This window comes from Halichoeres trimaculatus, unplaced genomic scaffold (assembly GCF_033239565.1).
Source record: "Halichoeres trimaculatus isolate MK-OKI-2021-1 unplaced genomic scaffold, fHalTri1.1 fHalTri1_scaffold_10, whole genome shotgun sequence".
Lineage (NCBI taxonomy): Eukaryota > Metazoa > Chordata > Actinopteri > Labriformes > Labridae > Halichoeres > Halichoeres trimaculatus.
In genome coordinates, this window is record NW_027437187.1 from 5,840,160 (window position 1) to 5,863,311 (window position 23,152).

The 23,152-nt window shown below is 41.7% G+C and overlaps 1 protein-coding gene across 1 annotated transcript; it reads right to left on the bottom strand.

Annotated features, from left to right (window-relative positions):
- Positions 1-740: 740 nt before the first annotated feature.
- Positions 741-18,347, bottom strand: LOC141796177 (NLR family CARD domain-containing protein 3-like). The gene is made up of 11 exons (XM_074677152.1): positions 18,289-18,347; positions 16,647-16,752; positions 16,354-16,476; positions 16,104-16,223; positions 15,750-15,825; positions 14,955-15,162; positions 8,516-10,319; positions 8,257-8,430; positions 8,001-8,174; positions 1,402-1,448; positions 741-1,282 (listed from the first exon to the last, which is right to left on the bottom strand). Exons 2-11 carry the CDS (start codon positions 16,736-16,738, stop codon positions 741-743), a joined length of 3,360 nt encoding a protein of 1,119 aa, XP_074533253.1. The 5' UTR covers positions 16,739-16,752; positions 18,289-18,347.
- Between the last annotated feature and the right edge of the window lie 4,805 nt (positions 18,348-23,152).

Here is a 23,152-nt window from a genome sequence, read left to right on the forward strand (position 1 = left end):
TGCAAGTATGAGTATAAGAGTTGAAGCAATGATGTTGGCCCAAAATAAAACTGATATTTGTAAAAAAAAAAACAAAAAAAAAAACAACTATGTGTTACCAATTGAAACATTTTTAATTTTTATTTTTTAAGGTGGAAAAACAGTTTGTTTTTACAGTGCGGTGTTGATTAAGTCAATTCTTTTAGCACTGAAGTTGAACCTACTTAAACCTTTTATTTAGTTCATCATGACTCAGATCATTTGAGTGAAACCACTTCCTTCAGTTTTAAAATAGAGCAATTCTTGCCAAAAACGTCAGTTTGACTGAATTTTGATTGAATTAAAAATTATTAAAAGCCCACTCCTGATTTTCTGTGAAACTCTACTGAGAATTTTTACTTACAAGCAACATCTGAGTCAACAGTGCAGATGGAAAGACAGGTTATTGTAAAAACACGATTATTGCAACCATGAGTAAGGAGTGTTTTAAGTAACACTGTGTGGTGTTATTTTTCATCGACACTGCAAAGTAACTCCCACAGTAGTATAGTTTAACAAAGGCATAGAGTTAGATATTTCAAAACAACACCAAGGATTTAACGCTGAACTGGTTTAACACTGGAATTTTAACACCAGCGGATTTGCTGTCAGGTTAGAGAGAGTCAAAGAATCAGCTTAAGTTTGTGTTAGTACAGAGGGTAAACTGTTCTTCAGTAGCTTTTTGTGTTTGTGTGGAGAGGAGGAGACTCTTCATCCTACACTCAACACAGACTTGCTGAGGAATCAGGAGACCAGGACCTAAGCCCAAACCCAAACCCGGGATAGAGAGGTCCAATGAAGGTGGTGCTGAAGGTGTGGAGGTGGATCAGTGTGTCAGAGGAGACTTTGTAGAAGGACAGAGTGCCACCAGGACAGTCCACATACACTGCTACTCTGTTATAGTCAGAGGACGAGGACAGAGGGAGGATTCTTTCTCTGATATTGTGCCAGACAGAGTAACCTTCATCAGAGCAGTACAGACTCCAGGACTGATCATTAAATCCAAACCAACAGTCATATCTGTCTCCTTTCCTGCTGATTCCTCTGTAACTCACTGAAATATGAACCCTTTCTCTCCATTCGACCTCCCAGTAACAGCGACCAGTCAGACCATCTCTACACAGCAGCTGAGGACAGTGATCAAATCTGTCTGGATGATCAGGATATGACTGATCCTCTCCCATACGTGTCACCTTCCTGTTGTTTTCAGATAGTCTGAGGTATCCGTTTGTTGTGTTTGGGTCCAGAGTGAGTTCACAGAAATCTGATGGAGAGAAAAAGACACAGCAGCAGTTTATCATCAGACACACCTGAAGGCTTCATTCTTTGTGAGCTGACAGTCTGCTGTTTGCTCATCAGGAGTCAAACTGATTCCACACTTACACTTCTTTACACCAGGTTTTAACCTCTGCTGTCCACCATGGTCCACCCTGGAGGAAGAAACACAGTCAGAGTGATTTTCTGTCCAACATGAGTCCTAACTGCTGCTCAACATGAAGCGATGATCCTCAGTTTGTCCCTGTGACAGAGAAACAGGCTGAAACTCCTCTGAACCAACTGTCTCCATCACTCTGTCTCTTTTTCTGACAGTGTGGAGATCCTGGAGGAAAAGAAGAACAGACAGAGTCAAAAAGCAAAGGCTGCCTGTTGCTCTTTGGATCCATAAAGTCCATGTTCTGCTTCTCATGTCCTCTCTGAAATGAGTAAGGACAACTCCTGCTCTCCCTTTGATCTGTCTCTTTAAAGTAGTCTGCTCTTTTTATGTGTCAGGAGGAAAAATGAGTTTCTATTATTTTTGATCAGATTCATTTTATCAGAGCACACTGTCTCCTAGAGATCAGGTCTGTGTGTTTCTCCATGTTTTCAATCACTCTGATGTTCTGACCATGTAACAACTGCCTTCTTCATGTTCACTAACAACATCAGTGGATGATCAGTCAGATGGGACTTTTTCTGTAGAGAACTGAACCATCAGAGAGGTGAAGTGATGCTGGAGTCAACACACAGCAGAGTGTGTTACAGGAGGACATTTTTCACAACAACAAATGAAACATCAGAGAACATTTTACAGAGACGCATGGTGCCAACATTTATCAGAGTCTTCATGTATCTGAATTCACAACCTTTACTCTGGATGCTGACAGAAAAGCTGCTTCAGTCTGAATTCTCTCTAAATGTGGTAACTGTCAGAAATCAGATGTTTACTAATGTAACTTTAAGAGGGAAAGGACAGCTGGACTTTACCTTAACAATCAGCTGCACTGCAAAATCAAAAGTGTTAATTCAAATCCCAAAGTGTTAAATTAAACACTTTCCCACAGTTTATATAATTCTTACAGACTAAGAGTTAAATTTACACTTAGGGGAGTGTTACTCTCTCATAGTGTTAAAATTCTAACACCCACAGTGTTATTCTATCACAAAAAGGTGTATTTGTCATACTAAGTTGTGGTTTCTGTTTCTGTTTTCACCATGAGTGAGGAGGGAACACAGTGGATAAAAGACCCTTGTGAACATTGTGTGGTTAGGGGACACAGGCTGTCTATGCGCTATGTGACATAACTGTCTGTGCCCTGCACATGGTATGGATCAGATGTCTGTGCTTTGTGACATGGTCTGGCAGTCTGTGCTGTTTGTCACTATGGATCCTTTTCAATTAATTTTGAATCAACTTTATTGTGGAACACCATTGCTTGCCTCAGTTTTAAAACAGTGCAGTTCTTGACAAAAAGTTCAGTTTCATTTTGATTGAATAAATAGTTATAAGCATCCCACTCATAATTTTATTTGAACTCTACTGAGATGGTTCGTTAAAAAAACAACTTCTGGCTCAACAGTGCAGATCAAAGGACAGGTTATTGTCAAACACATTAGTATTGCAACCATGAGTGAGGAGTGTTCAAAGTAACACTGCATGGTGTTATTTTCCATCAACACTGCACAGTAACTCCCAGCATACAGTTAAATACCTTAAAACAACACCAAGAGTTTAACACTTTGCTCTGAACTGGCCTAACACTGGAAGTTAAACACAGAGGGATTTTCTACTGGAAGTCAGGAACATCTCACCCCAGATCACATCTGTTCTCTCCTTGATATTTGCCTCAGTTCTACCTATTTCCAGTTCAGATAGCACCACTCCAGACAAGAACATGAATATGCCATGGATTCATCTGTATCACAAATAGTAGCCAATCTGTGAATGGAGGAGGTTGAGAGGAAAATCCTAAACTCTTACAAGGGAGCAGCATCTAGCCACTACACAGAAAATTTCTGGTGGGCTCCATGCCACACAATGTATGTGCTCCACACTCGATGGGCTTCAAGTGTTCCACTCAATACTGTCTCGGTAATATAATTCAAAGTTTACTGAAAAGGCTCTATAGTGACAAACAGAGCACAGACTGACAGTCTACGTCACAAAGCACAGAAATCTGGTCTGTACCATGTAGAGCACGGACAGCCCACAGCAAATCCACCAGTGTTAAAATTCCAGTGTTAAACCAGTTCAGTGTTAAATTCTTGGTGTTGTTTTGAGATATTTCACTCCATGCTGGTGTTAAACCAGTTCAGTGTTTAATTCTTGGAGTTGCGTTGAGGTATCTAACTCTATGCTGGTGTTAAACATACCAATACTACTACCACTTCTTTATTTATGTATTTTTTTAGTTTATCCTGTTTTATTAATGTTTTATGTTTTAGTCAGGACACAGACTTATTTTGCTTCTCATTATCTATTTAATCTTTACTGCTTTATTCCCTCAGTTTTAGCTTCTATACCTTTGATCACATTCTACTATTTTAGTCCCTCGATTTTCCAGTGTTTCCTCCTGGGGGCCTGCCACACCGGGAGCTGATTCTGGCCCACTGATTGGGCTGTCCTGTGGATGGCTCCAACCCTGGTGGCTAGAGAGCTCTACACCTTGGTGTGGAGCCTCCTGTCTGCCTGGGCTGGGGTGGTCCCTGTGGTGGCGCTACCTTCAGGGCTCCTCCTGGTCTGCGCGGCCCCCAAGGGTAGCTTTTCCCTCACCTCAGATCTTGGTGCCCTGCCATGTCTCCTCAGCGACAGCCTATGTATGTGTGAGGGTGTGTGTGTGTTTGTGTGTGCGGATATATTTGTGGAGGTGGGAGATGTGTGGTTTTTATGGTATTCCTTTGTTTCTTTTTTCTTGTTTTTTTATTTCTGTTTGGCTTTGTTTTGTTTTTGTTTTGTTTTTATCTTCTGCGAGGCACTTAGTGTTGCTGAACTGCATGAAAAGTGCCATATAAATGAAATAAAGTTAAAGTTACTGTGGGAGTTACTTTGCAGTGTTGATGAAAAATAACATCACACAGTGTTACTTTAATCACTTCTCACTGATAGTTGCAATAATCATGTGTTTTTTACTGTAACCTGTCTTTTAATCTGCACTGTTGACTCAGATGTTGTTTGTAAGCAAAACTTCTCATTAGACTTTCATCGAAAATTATGAGTGGGCCATTTTTTTTTAACTTTTAATTCAATCAAAATTCAGTCAAACTGAAGTTTTTGGCAAGAACTGCTCTATTTTAAAACTGAAGGAAGTGATTTCACTCAAATGATCTGAGTCATGATGAACTAAATAAAAGGTTGAAGTAGGTTCAACTTCAGTGCTAAAAGAATTGACTTAAACTACACTGGACTGTAAAAACAAACTGTTGGTCCAAAAATTGTTTCAATTGGTAACATATTTTTTTTTCCTGTTTATTTTTATTTTTTTTATAACTGTTTTATGTTGGGCTAACATCACTGCTTTAAGTCTCATGTGCTTAGTATTTTGATTCATTTCAAATCACCTTGTATAAATCCAACTCAAAACAAGCTGACCCAAATTTTTGGGTTGTTACACTGTTTTGACAAGTTCATGGTAAGACACGGGAAACTACACTGTAAGACTCCAGGACTTACACTGTAAGACGTGAGCGTAACTACCCGATAGATACCGCAAAATGTCAAGGTACATGTGTGAGAGTTACCCCAACAGTTGAGGAAACTTCACTGTAAGACGCGGGCCATAATCTAAAGTGCTACCGAATTTTCTTACTCCTATAGAGTTACTGATGAAAGACCAATGTACACCAACTTAGTGTCCATTGAACACCATTTAGATGATAATACTTTACATTGTGAGAGTTGACTGGTTGACACTGTCAAAGTGTTAAACTTTTAACACTTTAAAAAGTGTTCATTGAACACTTTTTCAGTGGTTCCCCCATAAACACCAGAGCAGTGTTAAATTTAACTCCCAGGGAGTTAAATTATGCCATTTCAAATGTGCAGTGAACCGTGAGTGAGGAGGGAACTGCATTTATAGAGTACCTTGTGTTACAGTGTGTGTCCTTTCACATTTCTTCTGTAAGTTGTTGAAGAGAAAAATAGATTTTCACAGTATCACTTCAATCTGTTGTGTGATCATAGTGGTACCAATGGAAGAACAATGTACACCAACTGAGTGCCAATTTAACACCATTGTGGTTCCCATATTAAAAAAAAAATTTTAAATTACATAGGTAAATTTACCCCTTTATAGTCTGCAGGGCCTATGCCCCTTTGCAATGTAATGTTCAGCAGGGTCTTGTATCCACTATGTTCGCTCCTCACTCATGGTTACAACAAAAACATAAAAACACAACTTGGTGTAAAAAATAAACCTTTTTGTGATTGCATAACACTGTGGGTGTAAGAATATTAACACTATGAGAGAGTTAAAATACTAACACTCCCCAAAGTGTAAATTTAACTCTGGGTCTATGAGAATTAGATAAACTGAGGGAAAGTGTTTAATTTTAATGCTATGGGAGTTGTTTTAACACTTTTCATTTTCCAGCACAGTGTAGGTATGGGGTCTAAATCCTAACACATGAAGTAGAGACCTTCACAGACTGTATCAACACTGTGGACATGAATGTCTTAATGTTTAAGTTTACAGGAAACCCACAAATATGGATCAATATCTGCTTTTTGATTCTCACCATCCACCGCAGCTACAGCAGTGTTCATTTACCAAGCAGAACAAATAAACATTATCACAAGCAGTTTAACCCATGTTTTAGCCTTCAGCTCGTGTCCTTTCACTCTCCTGTTTATCTTTCTTCTGCTCTTCTGTCTTTTTTCTGTCCGACAGTTAGGCTCCAGTGTCCACCTCGTTTTGAGCAGAGAAAAACACAGATCTCTGTTCTTGACATGACATGCTGTGATTAAAGATAGAAACGATATAGAGTGGGCAGAAGTCAACAAGGGGAGAAGAAACTTTTTCATATAGAGCCATTTTTGCTGTTTTATGGTGTAAGTGAGGAAGGAATGCTATGGATGTGAGACCCTGCTGAACATAAGAGCACAGGTCATATGTACTCAATGTATCTGACTGCTTGTCTGTGCTCTACGGCACGAGTTGGCAGTCCTGTATGCATCATAAAGTGGCTGTCTGTGTGCTGCATACCACACAATGTCTGTGCTCCACAGTTCAGACTGGCTCCCTGTGTTCCACAGCATAGAATCAACAGACAAATTACTGTTGTGATACTGGCAAGTTAGCTGATAGGGTGTCACATACAGAGCGTAGACAACCAGACCATGGCGTGGGCTGAGCACAGACTTACAGCCTGTATCAGGGAGGACTAACCAACAGTCCAAGCTATGCAGAGCACAGACAGCCTATGCCCTCACAAAACCTCCCAGTGTTCAGCAGTGTCTCATATCCACTGTGACCCCTCCTCAATCGCGGTTACAAAACATCACCACCACACAAATTAATGTCTAACAGTACAAACCACTTAAATAGTTTAAGTAATCTACAAAACTTTTTTTTTTATTTTATTTTTTTTTTTTTTTAAATCGAATTAAGTCTTAGGGGCGCAGATGGCCTGGCGGTTTAGGTTGCACCCCTAAACATTGACATTTTATACTGTGGAATTGTTGAAGAGAAAAAAATGTTCTCTGTATTGTTTCAGTCAAGAACTTAAGAACTGAACTGGCCTAACACTGGAAGTTTCACACCAGGGTATTTGCTATTCATTATTTAGGCACTTCTTTCACTGTCAAACTATGACATTACAACAGAAAAAAACACTACATTTGCAATTACTTTGGAGAAAACATTAAAATAAAATGAAGATTTCACAGGTTAACAATGTTGTTAATTCGGTATTTTCAGTGAAATTGATGAGGATTCACTGTCCACCAAGCACCAACTGTATGTCAGTCTAACTGAAATAAATAGTAGAAATAGTTTTGTGGTCATGCTAATTCAGCAAAAAATAGCTGTTGATTTTAATGGTTTTAATGTAATTTGTTAATTATATTAACCACATTAAAAAAATTGAGTAATATATACAAAGTTTAATTTTGCTTAATCTACTTTGAAAAGTAAGTTGACTTCACTTGTATTTCATTTTTTATGTAAGGGAATCAGCAAGTAGTTCAAACACAGTACAATCTTACTTGATCAACATAAACAAATTATGCTAAAAGCTGCCTTATTTCTTTTTAAGTAGATCTAGCAGAATATTATTATCAGTGTGTGAGGAAGAAATGAGAACTAGGGTCAGCGTACAGGCCCCTGCACACTGAGTCCGTTTTTTTCGTCCGAAACTTATTCACGTTAAAAAATAAATTGGATCCCACGTTATGTCAATCATGCTTGCACATTCGGGTACTGATACTCCCTACTTATATTTGAGGTTAACAAACGAACCAAGGAATTGTATTCCCTAATCCTAAACAGAACTGAATGTTGACAGAGAGCTTCTTCCGTTTGCTTAGAGTTGTTTCTAACCATAATAACTGTCAGACATCAGATCTGTATTAATGTCACTTTAAGAAGACAGGACAGCTGTAGTTTACCTGATCGATCAGCTAATGATAGATGATTATGTAGTGTCCTCTGAGGAGGATTCAACAAAACCAGATCTTTTTGTTGCAAAATGTTTTCTGTTGCACATTCAGTCTTGTTTTCTGGTTATACCTCAGTGAGTCCAGTCTGCAGAGTGGATCCTCCAGTCCAGCAGACAGCAGCTTCACTCCTGAGTCTCCTGGATGATTGTAGCTCAGGTCCAGCTCTCTCAGGTGGGAGGGGTTGGAGCTCAGAGCTGAGGCCAGAGAAGCACAGCCTCTCTCTGTGATCAGACATCCTGACAGACTGAGGTTAGAGAATAAAATCAGACAGTGAGAAAAAGGTGTACTAGTTTGACCACTTTCATCAATATAACCTAAAACCTGACCTGAGAGTTTCCAGTTTACATTGTGGACTCTTCAGACCAGCAGACAGCAGCTCTACTCCTGAATCCTGCAGGTCGTTGTTACTCAGGTCCAGGTCTCTCAGACTGGAGGACTGTGAGCTGAGGACTGAGGACAGAGCTTCACAGCTTCTCTCTGACAGCTTACATCCACTCAGCCTGGAGAAGAATCAGTGTTTAGCACAGACTCAATGTTTCATATGTCATGAACAACATGTTTTTAATCTGTCATTGATCCACCTACACAGCTTTGTTGGAGGCTTTGATCACTGGCAGCAGCCTCAGAAGAGCCTCCTCTGAAGCAGAGTACTCCTTCAGGTCAAACAGGTCTAGATCTTTGTCTGAGGACAGTAAGATGAAGGCCAGAGCTGACCACTGAGCAGGGGACAGTCGATCTGTGGAGAGACGTCCTGATCTCAGGGACTGTTGGATCTGCTCCTCTAGAGAACGATCATTCAGTTCATTCAGACAGTGGAACAGGTTGATGCTTTTCTCTGCAGACACATCCTCACTGAGCTTCTTCTTGATAAACTCAATTGTTTCTTGATTGGTCTGCAAGTCACTTCCTGTCTGTGTCAGCAGACCTCTCAGGAGACTCTGATTGGTCTGCAGAGAGAGACCCAGGAGGAAGCGCAGGAACAAGTCCAGGTGTCCGTTTGGACTCTGTAAGGCCTTGTCCACAGCCCTCTGATGGAGCTGTGTCAGTTTAGGTTTGACTCTGAACAGTTTAGACCCCCATGATGCTGTTTGTTGTTCTTCCATCAGGTTGAGTCCAGAATTGTTGAAGGTCAGATGGACGTGAAGAGCAGCCAGAAACTCCTGAACGCTCAGATGGATGAAGCAGAACACCTTGTCCTGGTACAGTCCTCTCTCCTCTCTAAAGATCTGTGTGAACACTCCTGAGTACACCGAGGCTGCTCTGATGTCGATGCCACACTCTGTCAGGTCTGATTCATAGAAGATCAGATTTCCTTTCTGCAGCTGCTCAAAAGCCAGTTTTCCCAGAGACTTGATCAACATCCTGCTCTCTGGACTCCAGAGAGGATCAGTCTCAGCTCCTCCATCATACTTGATGCTCTTCAGTTTGGACTGAACCAGCAGGAAGTGGATGTACATCTGAGTCAGGGTCCTGGGCAGCTGTCCCCCCTCTCTGGTCTTCAGCACATCCTCCAGAACTGTAGCAGTGATCCAGCAGAAGACCGGGATGTGGCACATGATGTGGAGGCTTCTGGAGGTCTTGATGTGGGAGATGATGGTGCTGGTCTGATCATCATCTCTGGATCTCTTCCTGAAGTACTCCTCCTTCTGAGGGTCACTGAACCCTCTGACCTCTGTCACCATGTCAACACACTCAGGAGGGATCTGATTGGCTGCTGCAGGTCGTGTGGTTATCCAGAGGCGAGCAGAGGGAAGAAGGTCCCCCCTGATGAGGTTTGTCAGCAGCACATCCACTGAGGTGGACTCTGTACCATCAGTCAGGACCTGGTTGTTGTGGAAGTCCAGAGGAAGTCGACACTCATCCAGACCGTCAAAGATGAAGAGGATCTGGAACTCTTCAAACCTGCAGAGTCCTGCTTCTTTGGTTTGAGGAAAGAAGTGATGAACCAGTTCCACCAAGCTGAACTTTCTCTCCTTCAGCACATTCAGCTCTCTGAAAGTGAATGGAAATGTGAACTGGATGTCCTGGTTGGTTTTGTCTTCAGCCCAGTCCAGAGTGAACTTCTGTGTTAAGACTGTTTTCCCGATGCCAGCCACTCCCTTTGTCAGCACTCTTCTGATTGGTTCCTGTCTTCCAGGTGGGCCTTTAAAGATGTCTTCTTGTCTGATGGTTGTTTCTGCTCTGTCTGGTGTCCTGGATGCTGCTTCAATCTGTCTGACCTCATGTTCCTCGTTGACCTCTCCAGTCCCTCCCTCTGTGATGTAGAGCTCTGTGTAGATCTGGTTCAGAAGGGTTGAGTTTCCTGCTTTAGAGATCCCCTCAAACACACACTGAAACCTCTCCTTCAGCTCAGACTTCACTTTACGTCTGCACTCTGGAACAACAGTTCCTGAAAGAAGAAAAACAGAAATGTAATGAATGATCTGAAGCTACAATCAGTCTGAAGAGTTTCGACTTCTAGTAGACTTGTAGTCAAGACCGCCTTAGCCGAGACCAAGATAAAGACCGAGACAAAACAAGTCAAGACCAAGACCTAGTCAAATCAAGACCAAGACCGAGAAAGAGGCCAAGAAAACAAAACAAAACAAAACAAAAAAAAACAGTCTAGAGTTGGAGTTAATATTACACCATAATGTCCCTAAGTTTAAGAACCGAAGCACTAGCCTGGGGTTCAGCTGCACAGTATAAATATTAGATTGTAATATTAGACTTTGAAATGGCATAATTTAACTCCCTGGGAATTAAATTTAACACTGCTCCAGAGTTTATGTGGACTGTAAAATCTTGAGTGTTAATTCAACTCCCATAGTGTTAAATTTAACACTTTCCCAGAGTTTATATAATCCTCACTGACTCAGAGTTAAATTAACTCTTTGGAAAGTGTTAAATTTTAACTCTCGCGTAGTGTTAAAATTCTAACACCCACCATGTTATCAAATCAAACTAAAAGTTGTTTTTTTCACACTGAGCTAAGTTGTTACATTACACTAGGGGGTGTTAATTTCTAGCATTTACAGTGATAATGCATCATCCATTCAGTGTACACTGCAAATTTGAGAGGGTAAATTTAACTCCCTTAGTGTTAAATTTAACACTACTCTGGTGTTTATATGGGAACCACTGAAAAAGTGTTAAATTAACACCATGACAATGTCAACCAGTCAACTCTCACAATAGCCACGGTTACATGAGGAGTTTTTCGTCTTTCCGAATGACTTTTCAGAAAACACTAGTATACATGGAGAGGAATATTCCAATCTCTGGTCTACATGCAGCGCTATAATGGAACAGAATAGTCAATTGGGCATGCGTAGAGAAACGCTAACATCTCGATATTTATCAAAGCTGGAGGACGACAGTTTGTTTATCACGGTGTTGCAATACTCCGTATTGCGAGTTTGTCGTCCGTCCAGTCTTGAAATTATGTTCATTTCTTCAAAGTTTGGATCAAAAACAAGCTTTCCACAGCAGTCCAGTGCTGACAGCTCGCCGCCATTTTTAAAGTTGAGGAACGTCTCTAGTTGCGTCATATCTGAGCATCCGCTGAAAGAACGTACCCTAACAACTTTCCGTTTGAGTGGATACATGATACCTCAATTGGTTTGGGGAAAGGAATATTCCACCCCTGTGAAACCGATTACATGTCCATTTGGATTGGCACTTTTCTTTTGGAATGAGGTGTAAACAAAGGTTAAATTCTTTCCATTTGAGCAAATAAACCGAATGCAAGGGGAATATTTGGGTCCATGTAAATGTGGCTAAGGTAAAGTATTAACACAACAATGGTGTTAAATGGACACTAAGTTGTACATTGGTCTTTCATCAGTAACTCTATAGGAGTAAGAAAATTCCACTAAACCACTTGTTGACGGATAAAACTTGTTGGTGTCCTAAAATTGATTTGTTAAAGAGTTAATTAAAGTTAGAGTTTAAGGTGGGCTTTACACAAGTACGAATTTCTACAACTCCAGTAAAATAAACTATCGATCCGGTGATACTGACACACGGAGACGCGCATTTGTCCATGACTCCGCATCGTTTTTGAAAAGGGGTCTGCAGGTGGATATCTGCGTATTCGTCTTCATGCCGTACTTGGTGTAAACAGATAAGTCCGGAGAAGACGGTGACCTCATAGCACCCCTCCTACTCCCCGCCCCCCAACCCACGTTGTCACACACAACAACAACAACAATGGCGACAGGCGGACTGATTCTGATATTGTTCCAGCAGCTACAAATATTGCTTTGACTATTATATCAACATTTTCTCAGAGAGCATGAACAACACCAGCTACGGCAACAACAAGTGCTCATGCAGAGACGCAGCATGTTACGCGTGCATGAGCACTTGTTGACGTGGAATCTGCCTCGAAGCAGTACCAGACGGGCAATCCGACGACAGTTTTGCGTTGTCGTGTAAATGCACAAGCCTATGCACAATACGATGTGTAAACAGCGATACATGTTTTGATGCCGACGCCAAGACGATACGGGGCCGTCCTCGTGTGAGGAGGGCCTAAGTGTGCAGTTTCTGAGTGTTAACACATACATGTGTGATAAACACCCCAAAAACAGACTGAAGTGATAACAACATCAATGTTTTCTTTCTCTTAAACAATTCCATAAGATGAAATGACAAGAAACAGACCTTTTCATCAAAACACCCTTGAAACACTAGCTAGGCCATTAATGCTGCCGCCCCCACTCACGGTTTCAGTATTTTTTTTGTTTTTTACAGTGAACCATTCTTTGTTCTGCACTGTTAACCCAGAGTAGTTTGCAATCAAACATTTGAGTAAGGTTTGCTTTTTAAAAAAGAAAAGTTTTGTTGGATTACTTTGACTGTTTAAGTGCATTTTACCGTTGGACATTAATTTATGTTGTGACAGGATTTTGTGACCGTGAGTGAGGAGGGAACACAGTGGATATGAGACCCTGCTGAACGTTGAATGGCTGCACAGGGGCACAGACCCTAAGTCTCAAAGAGCCTATCTGACAGGCTGACTGTCTGTGCTCTGCACATTGCACAGACCAGGTGACTGTGCTACATGACATGGACTGGCTGTCTGTGCTCTGTTTGTCATTGTGGAGACTTTTAAGTGAACTTTAAATTAACATAACAGACTGTAATGTTTGGTGCATGCTGAGGCACAGCAGAAACCCACATTGTGTTGAGCACAGGCACAACATGGCATGAAGCACACAAACAGCCTGGCCATGCAGTATAGCACACATATATGCCATGCAGCACACAGCCAGCCAGTCTGTGCCACAAAGAGCAAAGACAACAAGCCTGTGCCATGGAGCCCAGACAATCAGTCTGATGCATTGGGTGCAAGTAGTCTGTGTGCTCAAGTTCAGCAGGGACTCATATCCACTGTGTTCCCTCCTCACTCACGGTTACAAAACAAGAAAAATGACACTACTAAAACCATTGTCTTAAGAGTAAAGGAGCAGTTTTTTGAAGTTTGGTTACAGAGAATATTTAACTAAGGCCAGAAGCACGACTGCGGCTGCGAGAAGCCGGAGGGAGTGCTGGCAAAAAATCGCCGACTCTGTGAACGCGTAAATTTCCTAAAAGCTGATATTAATAGATCTATCTCATCATGTGAGGACACGGGCAGTTAGGTCCTTATTCATTCATGTTGTCAGTCAGTGTGTGTGTGATCAGCATCATATCTGACCACATAATCAGAAAGATTCCACTTTCCTATAAATCCCAAGGAAAACGCTCATTACAGGAAGTTTGTATTGCAGATGCAATAGCAGTGGGGAAAAAAGGACGAGGGAACAAATAAAAAATAAAGATATAAAAACATCCTTCAAAGTGGTCAGTATGAAAGATTCCATTTGCACACATTTCTACTTTTCCCTGACAATGTCTCAGTTATGATGATCAGTAAGATATTGTTTGTTCACAGCCCATAAGAAAAAATGTTGGGCCAAAAATACAGGGGGCAGTCCCGCGCCGGAGGACTTCACTCCGGCTGAGCAAGTTGGTGACTGAGCGGTCTTTCATGCGCGCCCGAGAGAACAGATTGGTCAGCGGGCGGTCTATAACACCCCGTCAGCTCTTATCCTGGAACTTAACCTGCTCCAGACCAGGTTTGACGTTCAGCATCAGTTACCGGGGCAACGTGTCTGGATGAAAAGAGATCCACATTCGTAGTACGGAAAACCCCAAACTTATCCAGGAAGTTATCTCTCTAAGAGCTAATCCAGCTTCGTAGCACAGGCCCCTGGATGGGTGTGGGTGTGGTCACTCAGGCTGAGCAGACATGCTCAGCTCAGTGCAGCAACACTCTCTCTGCCCTTCATCCTGGGAAGATGCCATGTGTTTGGGAATGATTTGTATTTTGGGTTTGTTTGGTTTGGAGAGAGGAAGATTTTGGTTTATATTCATACAATCTTTGCTTTGTCCCTTTGTTAAATAAGACTATCTTTCATTTATCTTACTTTGTTGTGTTTCTGGGATGGAACGTGACACCACCATGAGTGAGGAGTGTTTAAAGTAACATTGTGTGGTGTTAGTTTTCATCAACACTGCAAAGTAATTCCCACAGTAGTATGGTATAACCCCAGTGTAGAGTTAAACACCGAGAATTTAACACTGGAATCTTAACGCTGGTGGATTTGCTGTGTATATCATATTGCTTTTGCTGATCAACAGATAGATTTATGCTAAACACAGGGTTCAGCTCATGGAATAGAGGGAGTTACAGTGCAAAATGGGACTTAACTTTCCCCAGGTGAGAGTCGAAGACAAGACCAAGACCAAAGACTGTCAAGGTCGTGACGAGACTGGTCTCGAGACCTACAAGCCTAACTTTCGGACATCAGGATAGGTCTGATTTGGCTCCTCTCTGAAATCTCTTCAGCTCATCAGTTGTGAACAGTTTGTCACGGCTCATAGATGTGATAGAAATGTGAGCATCATATTCAGAGCAGAGTTTGAAATGTAAACCTCTCCCATGTTGTCTCCATTTCCTCTTTCCATCATGTTAAATGTGTTCAAATCCTCTTACTGCTCTGCAGACAGTCAGCCAGCTCCTCCTGCTTCATTCTCCTCAGGAAGTGCAGAGTGATCTTCAGGAACGCCTCTCTGCTCCTCCTCTGCTCTTCATCCTCACCCTCCATCTGACTCTCAAAGCATTCTGGGTAATCTGGACTCAGAGCTCTCTGGATCTTCTTCAGCTCTCTCTTTACAAAGCTGATGATGTTCTCCTGGAGCAGCTGGAACAGAAGAAAATGTCAGGTTGAACTTGTAGAAGGTCAGATCAGATCATGTGTGACAGACAGAAAGCCTGCTGGTCTGCAGAGTCCAGCATGGAGACTGGATCACAAAGCTGCTCCACCTCTTCGTCTGTGGATGCCTCTTTCTTCTAGAAACCAAGTTTCTATGAAATGAACCTGATGTTGGAGAAATGTCCTGGTGTGCTTTCATCCAGAAAAAGTCTGCAGTGACTTTAGAGCTGATGTGTTTCTTAGAATGAAGCTGAAAGCAGCAGCTGTCATTAACATGAAGCAAAGTCTTTGTGTTGTTTAAAGCTCAAACTGGACTCAGTTTGTCAACTCTGCTCTCTGCTGACAAAGTCTGAGTCTGTGTGAGTCCAGCATCCAGCATGACCTCTGACCTCTGACCTGTGAGTGTGAGCAGCTCAGAAATGTGCGGCTTCATTCAATCAGTCAAACACTGAGTGTGAAGAGAATTCAGGCAGGGATGATGTTTGCAGTGTGATCAGGAAACTCTTCAGAAAGCTCAAACAGAGTGAGTGTGTGCTCTGATTCTCAGGAGGAGCTGTGTTTGTACATTTACACACCATCAACATGGAGTCATCCAGCTGTGTGTGATGCTGCTGGGCAGACTGACCAATGGGAGCCTCTGATCTCTGAACTCTGTGGAACAAACAGAAGATCATGGAGTGTTTCTAACAGAGTGACACACAGTGTTCATGTGATAGACTCTATCTGCTGGATCCTCCTACAAACACAGGACACACATGAAGAGACATGCTGAGTCCAGGTCTTTCTGCCTCCAGTCCTGTTTACTGCTGTTGGATCCTGATAGAAAGACAAAGACTGAAACATGTTCACCTTCACAGAGAAAACACCAACCACAGTTAGGATCAAATGTTTCTAAAACAACAACAGGAAGTTACCTCTGTAAGACTCACCTTTCATCAACAAAAGTCTCTGCAGATTTGAAATCAACCAGTATGCCTATTGATCCATCACTCTTTAAGGACACACAACTGGGTCCAGGTCCAGGGGAGTCTGGTCTCTGGTGTTTGACTCTGACAGAATCACAAACACTGGTGAATAAACATGAACACTGAAAATCTTCCAGGTTTAAGTTCTGCTGAAATTCTCCACAAACTTTTCTAAAGTTTGAATTCTGATAAAAACACTGGGATAGATTTTTACTTTGGTCCATCAGACTGACGGACTGCTTTGAAGTTGATCGACCAACCCTTAGTCTGATCACTCTTTAAGGACACACAACTGGGAACAGGTCCAGGAGATTCTGGTCCATGTTGCTTTTCTGGGCTTTAACACACACACACACACACACACACACACACACACACACACACACACACACACACACACACACACACACACACACACACACACACACACACACACACACACAGTAATGTGAGTGCTGAGCTCTGACATGGAGAAGAGTCATGGACAGTTAGAGATCCTGGTCTCACCTCTGAGCTCTGGTCTGGCTCTCCTGGTCCCCACACAGAGGGAGGGTTTTAGAGGGAGGGGCTCCCTCCTCTCTGTCCTCACACTGATCCATAGCAGAGCCCCCACCTTCACACAAACACAACAACATGTTCATTCATTACAACAAGCTTCACAGCACAGGACACACATTAGTTCTCCTTCCTCTCAGGAACATGACACAGATATTCAGGACTGACACAAACCTTGTTGGAGACACCAACAGAACCTGAGGAGCCCAAACACAGCCCCCACACTCTACAGAAACACACCATGATGACCACCATAATTTATTAGAGACATCAAAGTTAAAGTAGTGTTACAGTTCAACGAACGAGCCTCTGTTTGCATCATCATATTTCTTTATTTTCATCTTCAACTATTTTCAGTCTTTAGTTTCTACTTTAAGTTTTCACATTCTGACAAATATCAAACAGAGACACAGGACAGGTCTGATCTTATTTTATTTTATTTTTTTGTCAAAATAAAACCAGTACCCAGTTGGAAAAAGGAGGATCCCCTGGAGTTGTGGAAGGTCAGTCGAAAGATTTCACCTTTTGAGGTCCATATAAAAGCTGAAAATTTTCTATGTTGAAAATGTTCTATCCATGTCTAATAAATGAACTGTTTACATGACATTAAACTGCATGTAAAAACATAGTATCTCAGACTTTAGAAACCTGTTCTACCTTAGCCTCTTGGACACTGTCTGTCATCTGACCAAGTGTTTATAATATTCAAAACTTCCACGTGTGACAGTGAAAGCTTTAGAAGTAATCTTGAGAACAAAGCGTTACAGCAGAAAAACAAAATTTAAAACAAAATGAACTGAAGCAAAAACTGAAGCAGACTCTTATTTTGAAACTAGAGAGGTTGCATTTCCTTGCAGCAAATGCATTGAAATGCTGAAGCTGAAGAAGTCAAAATAGAAGTGAAAAAATCTGAAAATGTAAAATAAAATAGCTAAATAGTTGAACGAAGTCTAAACTGAAATGTGGAGTGTAGAAGGAGGGAAGAGCAAGGAAACAAAGAGCAAAAACAGAGTAAAGAAGAAAAGGTGTGGTAAAAACAAAAAAGAAAAATGGTTTAACCCTGAATACACAGCCTGTTTGCTCATATTTATTAAATGTATCATTATCTTTATTTATTATCTCTACATTCTGTGTTCTTTATGTTTTCATTTGTTTGAAATCATAACAAGCTGCATGCTATTTTTATTGTGCACATTGGTACATTGGTCAGTCTGTGCTCTTTTCAAATGTTCTTGATGAATAAATTGACTGAAATATTTCTGACGCAGTCAGAAATGAAAAAGAGGAACCATAATGCACATGACCTGTCAACTGACCTAAATGACCAAATTGCTGAACAGACAATTGATGAATCTCAGACTTCAGAAAGATCAGAAACAATATTCAAAACAAATTAAACAAACTGAAGCCTAAACTGAAGCAGACTCTTGTTTTGAAATCAACAAAAAGACGATTGGACCACGGCCTAACAATACAAAGTTAATTCTCTGTCCATAAATAATTCACATAACCCACTTTTCAACATCAGATCAGCTTTTTTATACAGTTAAAGAATATTTTCATTTATTTTCACAAGTTTTCAAAGTTTCCAAACCTGAATCAGGGAGGAGAACAGATGAGACAGGCAACAGTGCTTCTTTTCACTGCAGCTCCACTCAGCAGAATGAGGAATTAGAGGAAGTCAGCTGTTTGAGCTGTCAGCACTGAGTGTAGATTTCTGCACTTTTTGGGAGCCTGGTGCACTTCCTCAGTGTACTCTCTTCTCTGTGTGTATAGCGTCAGCTGTAATGGCTATCGCACTGAGTCAGTCATTTGTTGATCATCCCTCAGAATCAGGACTTCTCCTTACTTTGACTTCTCTTTTCTTTCACTGGAGTTGAAGCTCACCAATGAGGATGAGTTGTAAAATGTGCTTCCTTTTCATCCTGACTGCTCTGTATAGAAGCAAATACGAGACATAATCATTTGAAGTTAAACAGTCACTGAATGTTAAATACTGACACAAAAACACCACTGAATTCAGGGCATTGATATATTTTGCTATGAAAACCATGTATCTGAATTTATTTGTCCTGAATTCACCTATTCAGAACTCAGAACTGAAAAATCACTTATTAAAAAATTATATCCAAAAATTAAATTTTTACAACTCAGCAACAAAAAGATTTGGGCTGTTCAAATTCAACTCGTCAAAATTCGGATCCGAAAATTCAAGTTGAAAAATTCAGATCACAACATCAGGGCCACCCAGGACAGGAAAGGCTATATACCGTATTAACCTGAATATAAGAAACTTTTTGTGTGGGAGGGGACAGGGTTGGGAGCAATCTCTTTTAGGTTGTGTCCACTCTCTGCTAACCTCTTGCCTCTCTCACCTGCCCTCTGTTTTTATCGCATCCCACTTGGTGGGGGCAGGCAGGGAGAGGAGGGGTTCGTGGGCTCCCTCACGACCTGCCTTTCCACCCATTTTTAATGCACCCCATTACACTTAGAGCACATAGGCACGGTGAGGGCCCGGCTCCTTACTGCTGAGACTGTGCTGGGGAGCTCATCACCATCAAGTGGGACAGTGTTGGAGGCTTTCATATGCGGCCCGGATCCGGTGCCTGCAGGTGGGGGCCGGGGGCAGCACCCAGGGGGTGGGCGGACCCTGCGAAGGCCTGTGTCACTCGGCGGACTGTGGTCCAGGGTCCTTGGACCTGTCGCTCGCTGTGAACCTTGGCATGGGTGGCTGCCCCTGGGCCGCTGCCCTGCAGGTGATCTGGGGCCCCCTTTAGCCACTTGGGCGGTGCCCTCTGGCGCATATCCTTGGCCCTGGCTCTTCTGAGGGGCGGGGCCATTTGAGAGTCAACTTTGCGGTGTGCTTTGGATCGTTGTCCTGCTGGAAGGTCCAGCCATGTCTCATCTTCATCATCCTGGTGGATGGCAGCAGATTCATATCAAGAATTTCCCCGTACATGGCTCCATTCATTGCTCCGTCAATTATATGAAGTTTACCAACACCATGAGATGAGAAACAACCCCATGCCATGATGATCCACCTCCAAACTTCACTGTTGGTGTAGTGTTTTTTGGGTGATGTGCAGTGCCATTTCTCCTCCAAAGATGGTATGTAGTATGACAGAGGCCCATTTGATAGAGGCAAATTATAGCTTTCACTGTGCTTAAGAAATGTGTCAATCCCTGCTGAGTAGATCATACCAAACAGGAAGTCAGACACAAAAATGATCAGAGTATCCAGTCATTTCAAAATAAAGCTCCATGTTCCAACTCCCTATTGTCAATCATATCCTTGTTTATCAAAACTACATCACTGGCACAAAGTCATCAGCAGGTCAGATCCAAAGGATATCCGACCTTTGACGAGGAAATCAAATCAAATCAAATCAAGTTTATTTATAAAGCACTTTTCATACATTAAAAGAAATGCAGCACAAAGTGCTATACATGTTAAAAACAGTCCCCGCCCCCCCATTCAAACTCCACCCCAGAGCACCACCCACCCACCCACCCACACACACACATATACACACACACACACACACACACACACACACACACACACACACACACACACACACACACACACACACACATACATATGCACACACAATACATGATTTTAAATGTGTAGATAAAAAATCGTGTGGCTGAGTACAGAGGAGCCAGGTCAGGAAACGCCAGGAGGCCGACTGCACTGGGCGACGTCCACAGTCTAAAGCCAGGACGCCTCCACCCGGGCATGCCTCGCTACAGGACCAGCAAGGGGCCCACTGCAGCAACACGCTGCTGCAGACCCCCACCTGGCCAAGACGACGCCCGCCACAGACAGAGACATCCCAGCCAGAGCCAACAGCGGCCCCCAGTGCAGGCAGCCCCCTGCTGAGGAAACACTGGAGATATGGAGTAGAAACATAAAACTACATATGCTAAGAATCATAAAATGAATAAAATAAATAAATAAATAAAACACTAGTAAATGAAATAAATAGTAATAGAATAAGAGTAACAAGTAAAAAGGCGAGATTATATAAATAAATAAAATAAAAAAAATAAATAATAACAGATAAAAATATGGGATTAATTAAATGCTAAATTAAAAAGGTGGGTCTTGAGTCTACTTTTAAAAATATGAACATTCTCTGCAGCCCTGAGGTCCTCTGGCAGGCTGTTCCACAGACGGGGGCCATAATGTTGGAAAGATGCCTCACCGTAAGTCCGTGTTCGAGCTTTAGGGATTATTAAGAGGCCAGTGCCAGAGGATCTCAGGGTCCGCGAGGGTTCATATGGTAAAAGTAGTTCTGAAAGATAAGAAGGTCCAAGACCCCTAAGACATTTAAAAACCATTAAAAGAACCTTGAAATCAATCCTAAAACACACAGGGAGCCAATGCAGTGATTTTAAAACCGGGGTAATGTGAGCCCGCCTTCTGGTCTTCGTCAGCACACGTGCTGCTGAATTCTGTAATAATTGTAAACTTGAGATGTTTCTTTTTGGAAGACCAGAAAGCAGGGCGTTACAATAGTCAATACGACTGGAGATAAAAGCATGCATTAGCGTCTCTGTGTTAGCCCGGGAGAGAAACGGGCGGACTCTGGCTATGTTCTTTAAGTGATAAAACCCTGTTTTAGTTACATTTTTAATATGAGGAATAAAATTGAGCTCAGAGTCAAAAATGACGCCCAGATTCTTAACCTGATTGCATGGAGTTAAAGACAGGGTTTGGAGTTTTGAAAAAAGTTTCTCTCCCTGAGCCTTAGGATCAATAATTAAAACTTCGGTTTTGCCCTGGTTGAGCTGTAGGAAGTTTTCTGCCATCCAGGATTTAATGTCTAGAATACAATTAAAAAGGGCATCAATGGGCCCTGTGTCATCAGGAGACATGGATATATACAGCTGTGTATCATCAGCGTAACTATGGAACATAATACCATGCCTCCTGATGACATCTCCTAGTGGGAGCATGTATATATTAAAAAGTATGGGGCCTAAAATTGAGCCTTGGGGAACACCACATTTCACTTCATGGGTCCTTGAGGAGCATGTGTCCAGACTTACCAGAAATTTTCTATCTGTGAGATAGGAACTGAACCACTGAAAGGCAGTACCAGAGAGGCCTACATGGTGTCTTAGTCTATTTAAAAGAATTGTGTGGTCCACTGTATCGAAAGCAGCGCTAAGATCCAGTAGCACAAGGACTGTGAGTTTGTGCAAGTCCAGGTTGCACCTAAAATCATTAACAATTTTTAGTAGGGCAGTCTCTGTACTGTGGTTCGTCCTAAATCCAGATTGAAATTTCTCAAGAATGGAATGTTTATTTAAAAAATCATTCAGCTGAATAAAAACAATTTTTTCTAGAATTTTGCTTAAAAATGGTAAGTTGGACACTGGCCTGTAATTATTAAAAACATCAGGATCCAAATTGTTCTTCTTAAGAAGGGGTCTCACCACTGCCGTTTTAAGGTCAGCAGGGAAACAGCCCGTCTGAAGAGAACAATTTACCATGTTTAAAAGCTCAACTTCAAGGAAACCATAAAGCGATTTAAAAAGTGATGTTGGAATAGGATCTAAAAGGCAGGTTGTTGGTTGGAAAAGTTAATCTTAGAGGTGAAAAACGTCATATTTCTACAAGACGCAACACATTCTTTCTAAAAGGATCCAAACAAACAAGAGAAGGCATGGACTGAAGCTGCTGGAGTTTTGGGAGAACCAGGTGAGTTTAACATGCTACAGTCCCTGACAAAAGTCTTGTCACTTATCCATTTTGTAGAAACAACAACTTATAGTCTGACTTTTAGTCAGTCTGTTGGTTTTAAAAATGGCTCATATGAAAGCGAAAACCCTCCTAAATTATGTTTACTATACTAAAATAAATTTGCTTCACTGAAGAAAGATTGATCATTTAATAAAAACAGAAAGGTCAGGTTTTGGCAAGACAAAAGTTTTGTCGCCTATAGTGAGAAATCTGAAAATTGAACAAATAATTTACTTCAACTACAAAAACATGTTGCATAACATCAGTTAATTAAGCAGTGGTGCTGTGAGATCTATATCTAATATCTTGAATGACTTCCATGAGCTTGAAGGACTGCATCCATGCGGTTAGACAATGATTCATACAACCTATTGCTGAAGTCATCAGGAACAGCATAGAAAGCAGTTTTACATGCCTCCCAGAGTTCATCAAGATTCTTTGGTTTTGTCTTCCATGCTTCCGCTTTCATTCTACCCCTGACATGCTTAACGATGTTCAGGTCTGGTGACTGGGCTAGCCAGTCCTGGAACACCTTGGTCTTCTTCGCCTTGAGGAACTTTGATGTAGAGATGGAAGTATGAGATGGAGCACCATCCTGCTGCAAAATTTGACCCCTTTTAAGGTTGGGAATGCAAGAGGTAGCTAAACCTTCTTGATATTTTAAGCTATTTATATTGCCTTCCACCCTGCAAATCTCTTGCAC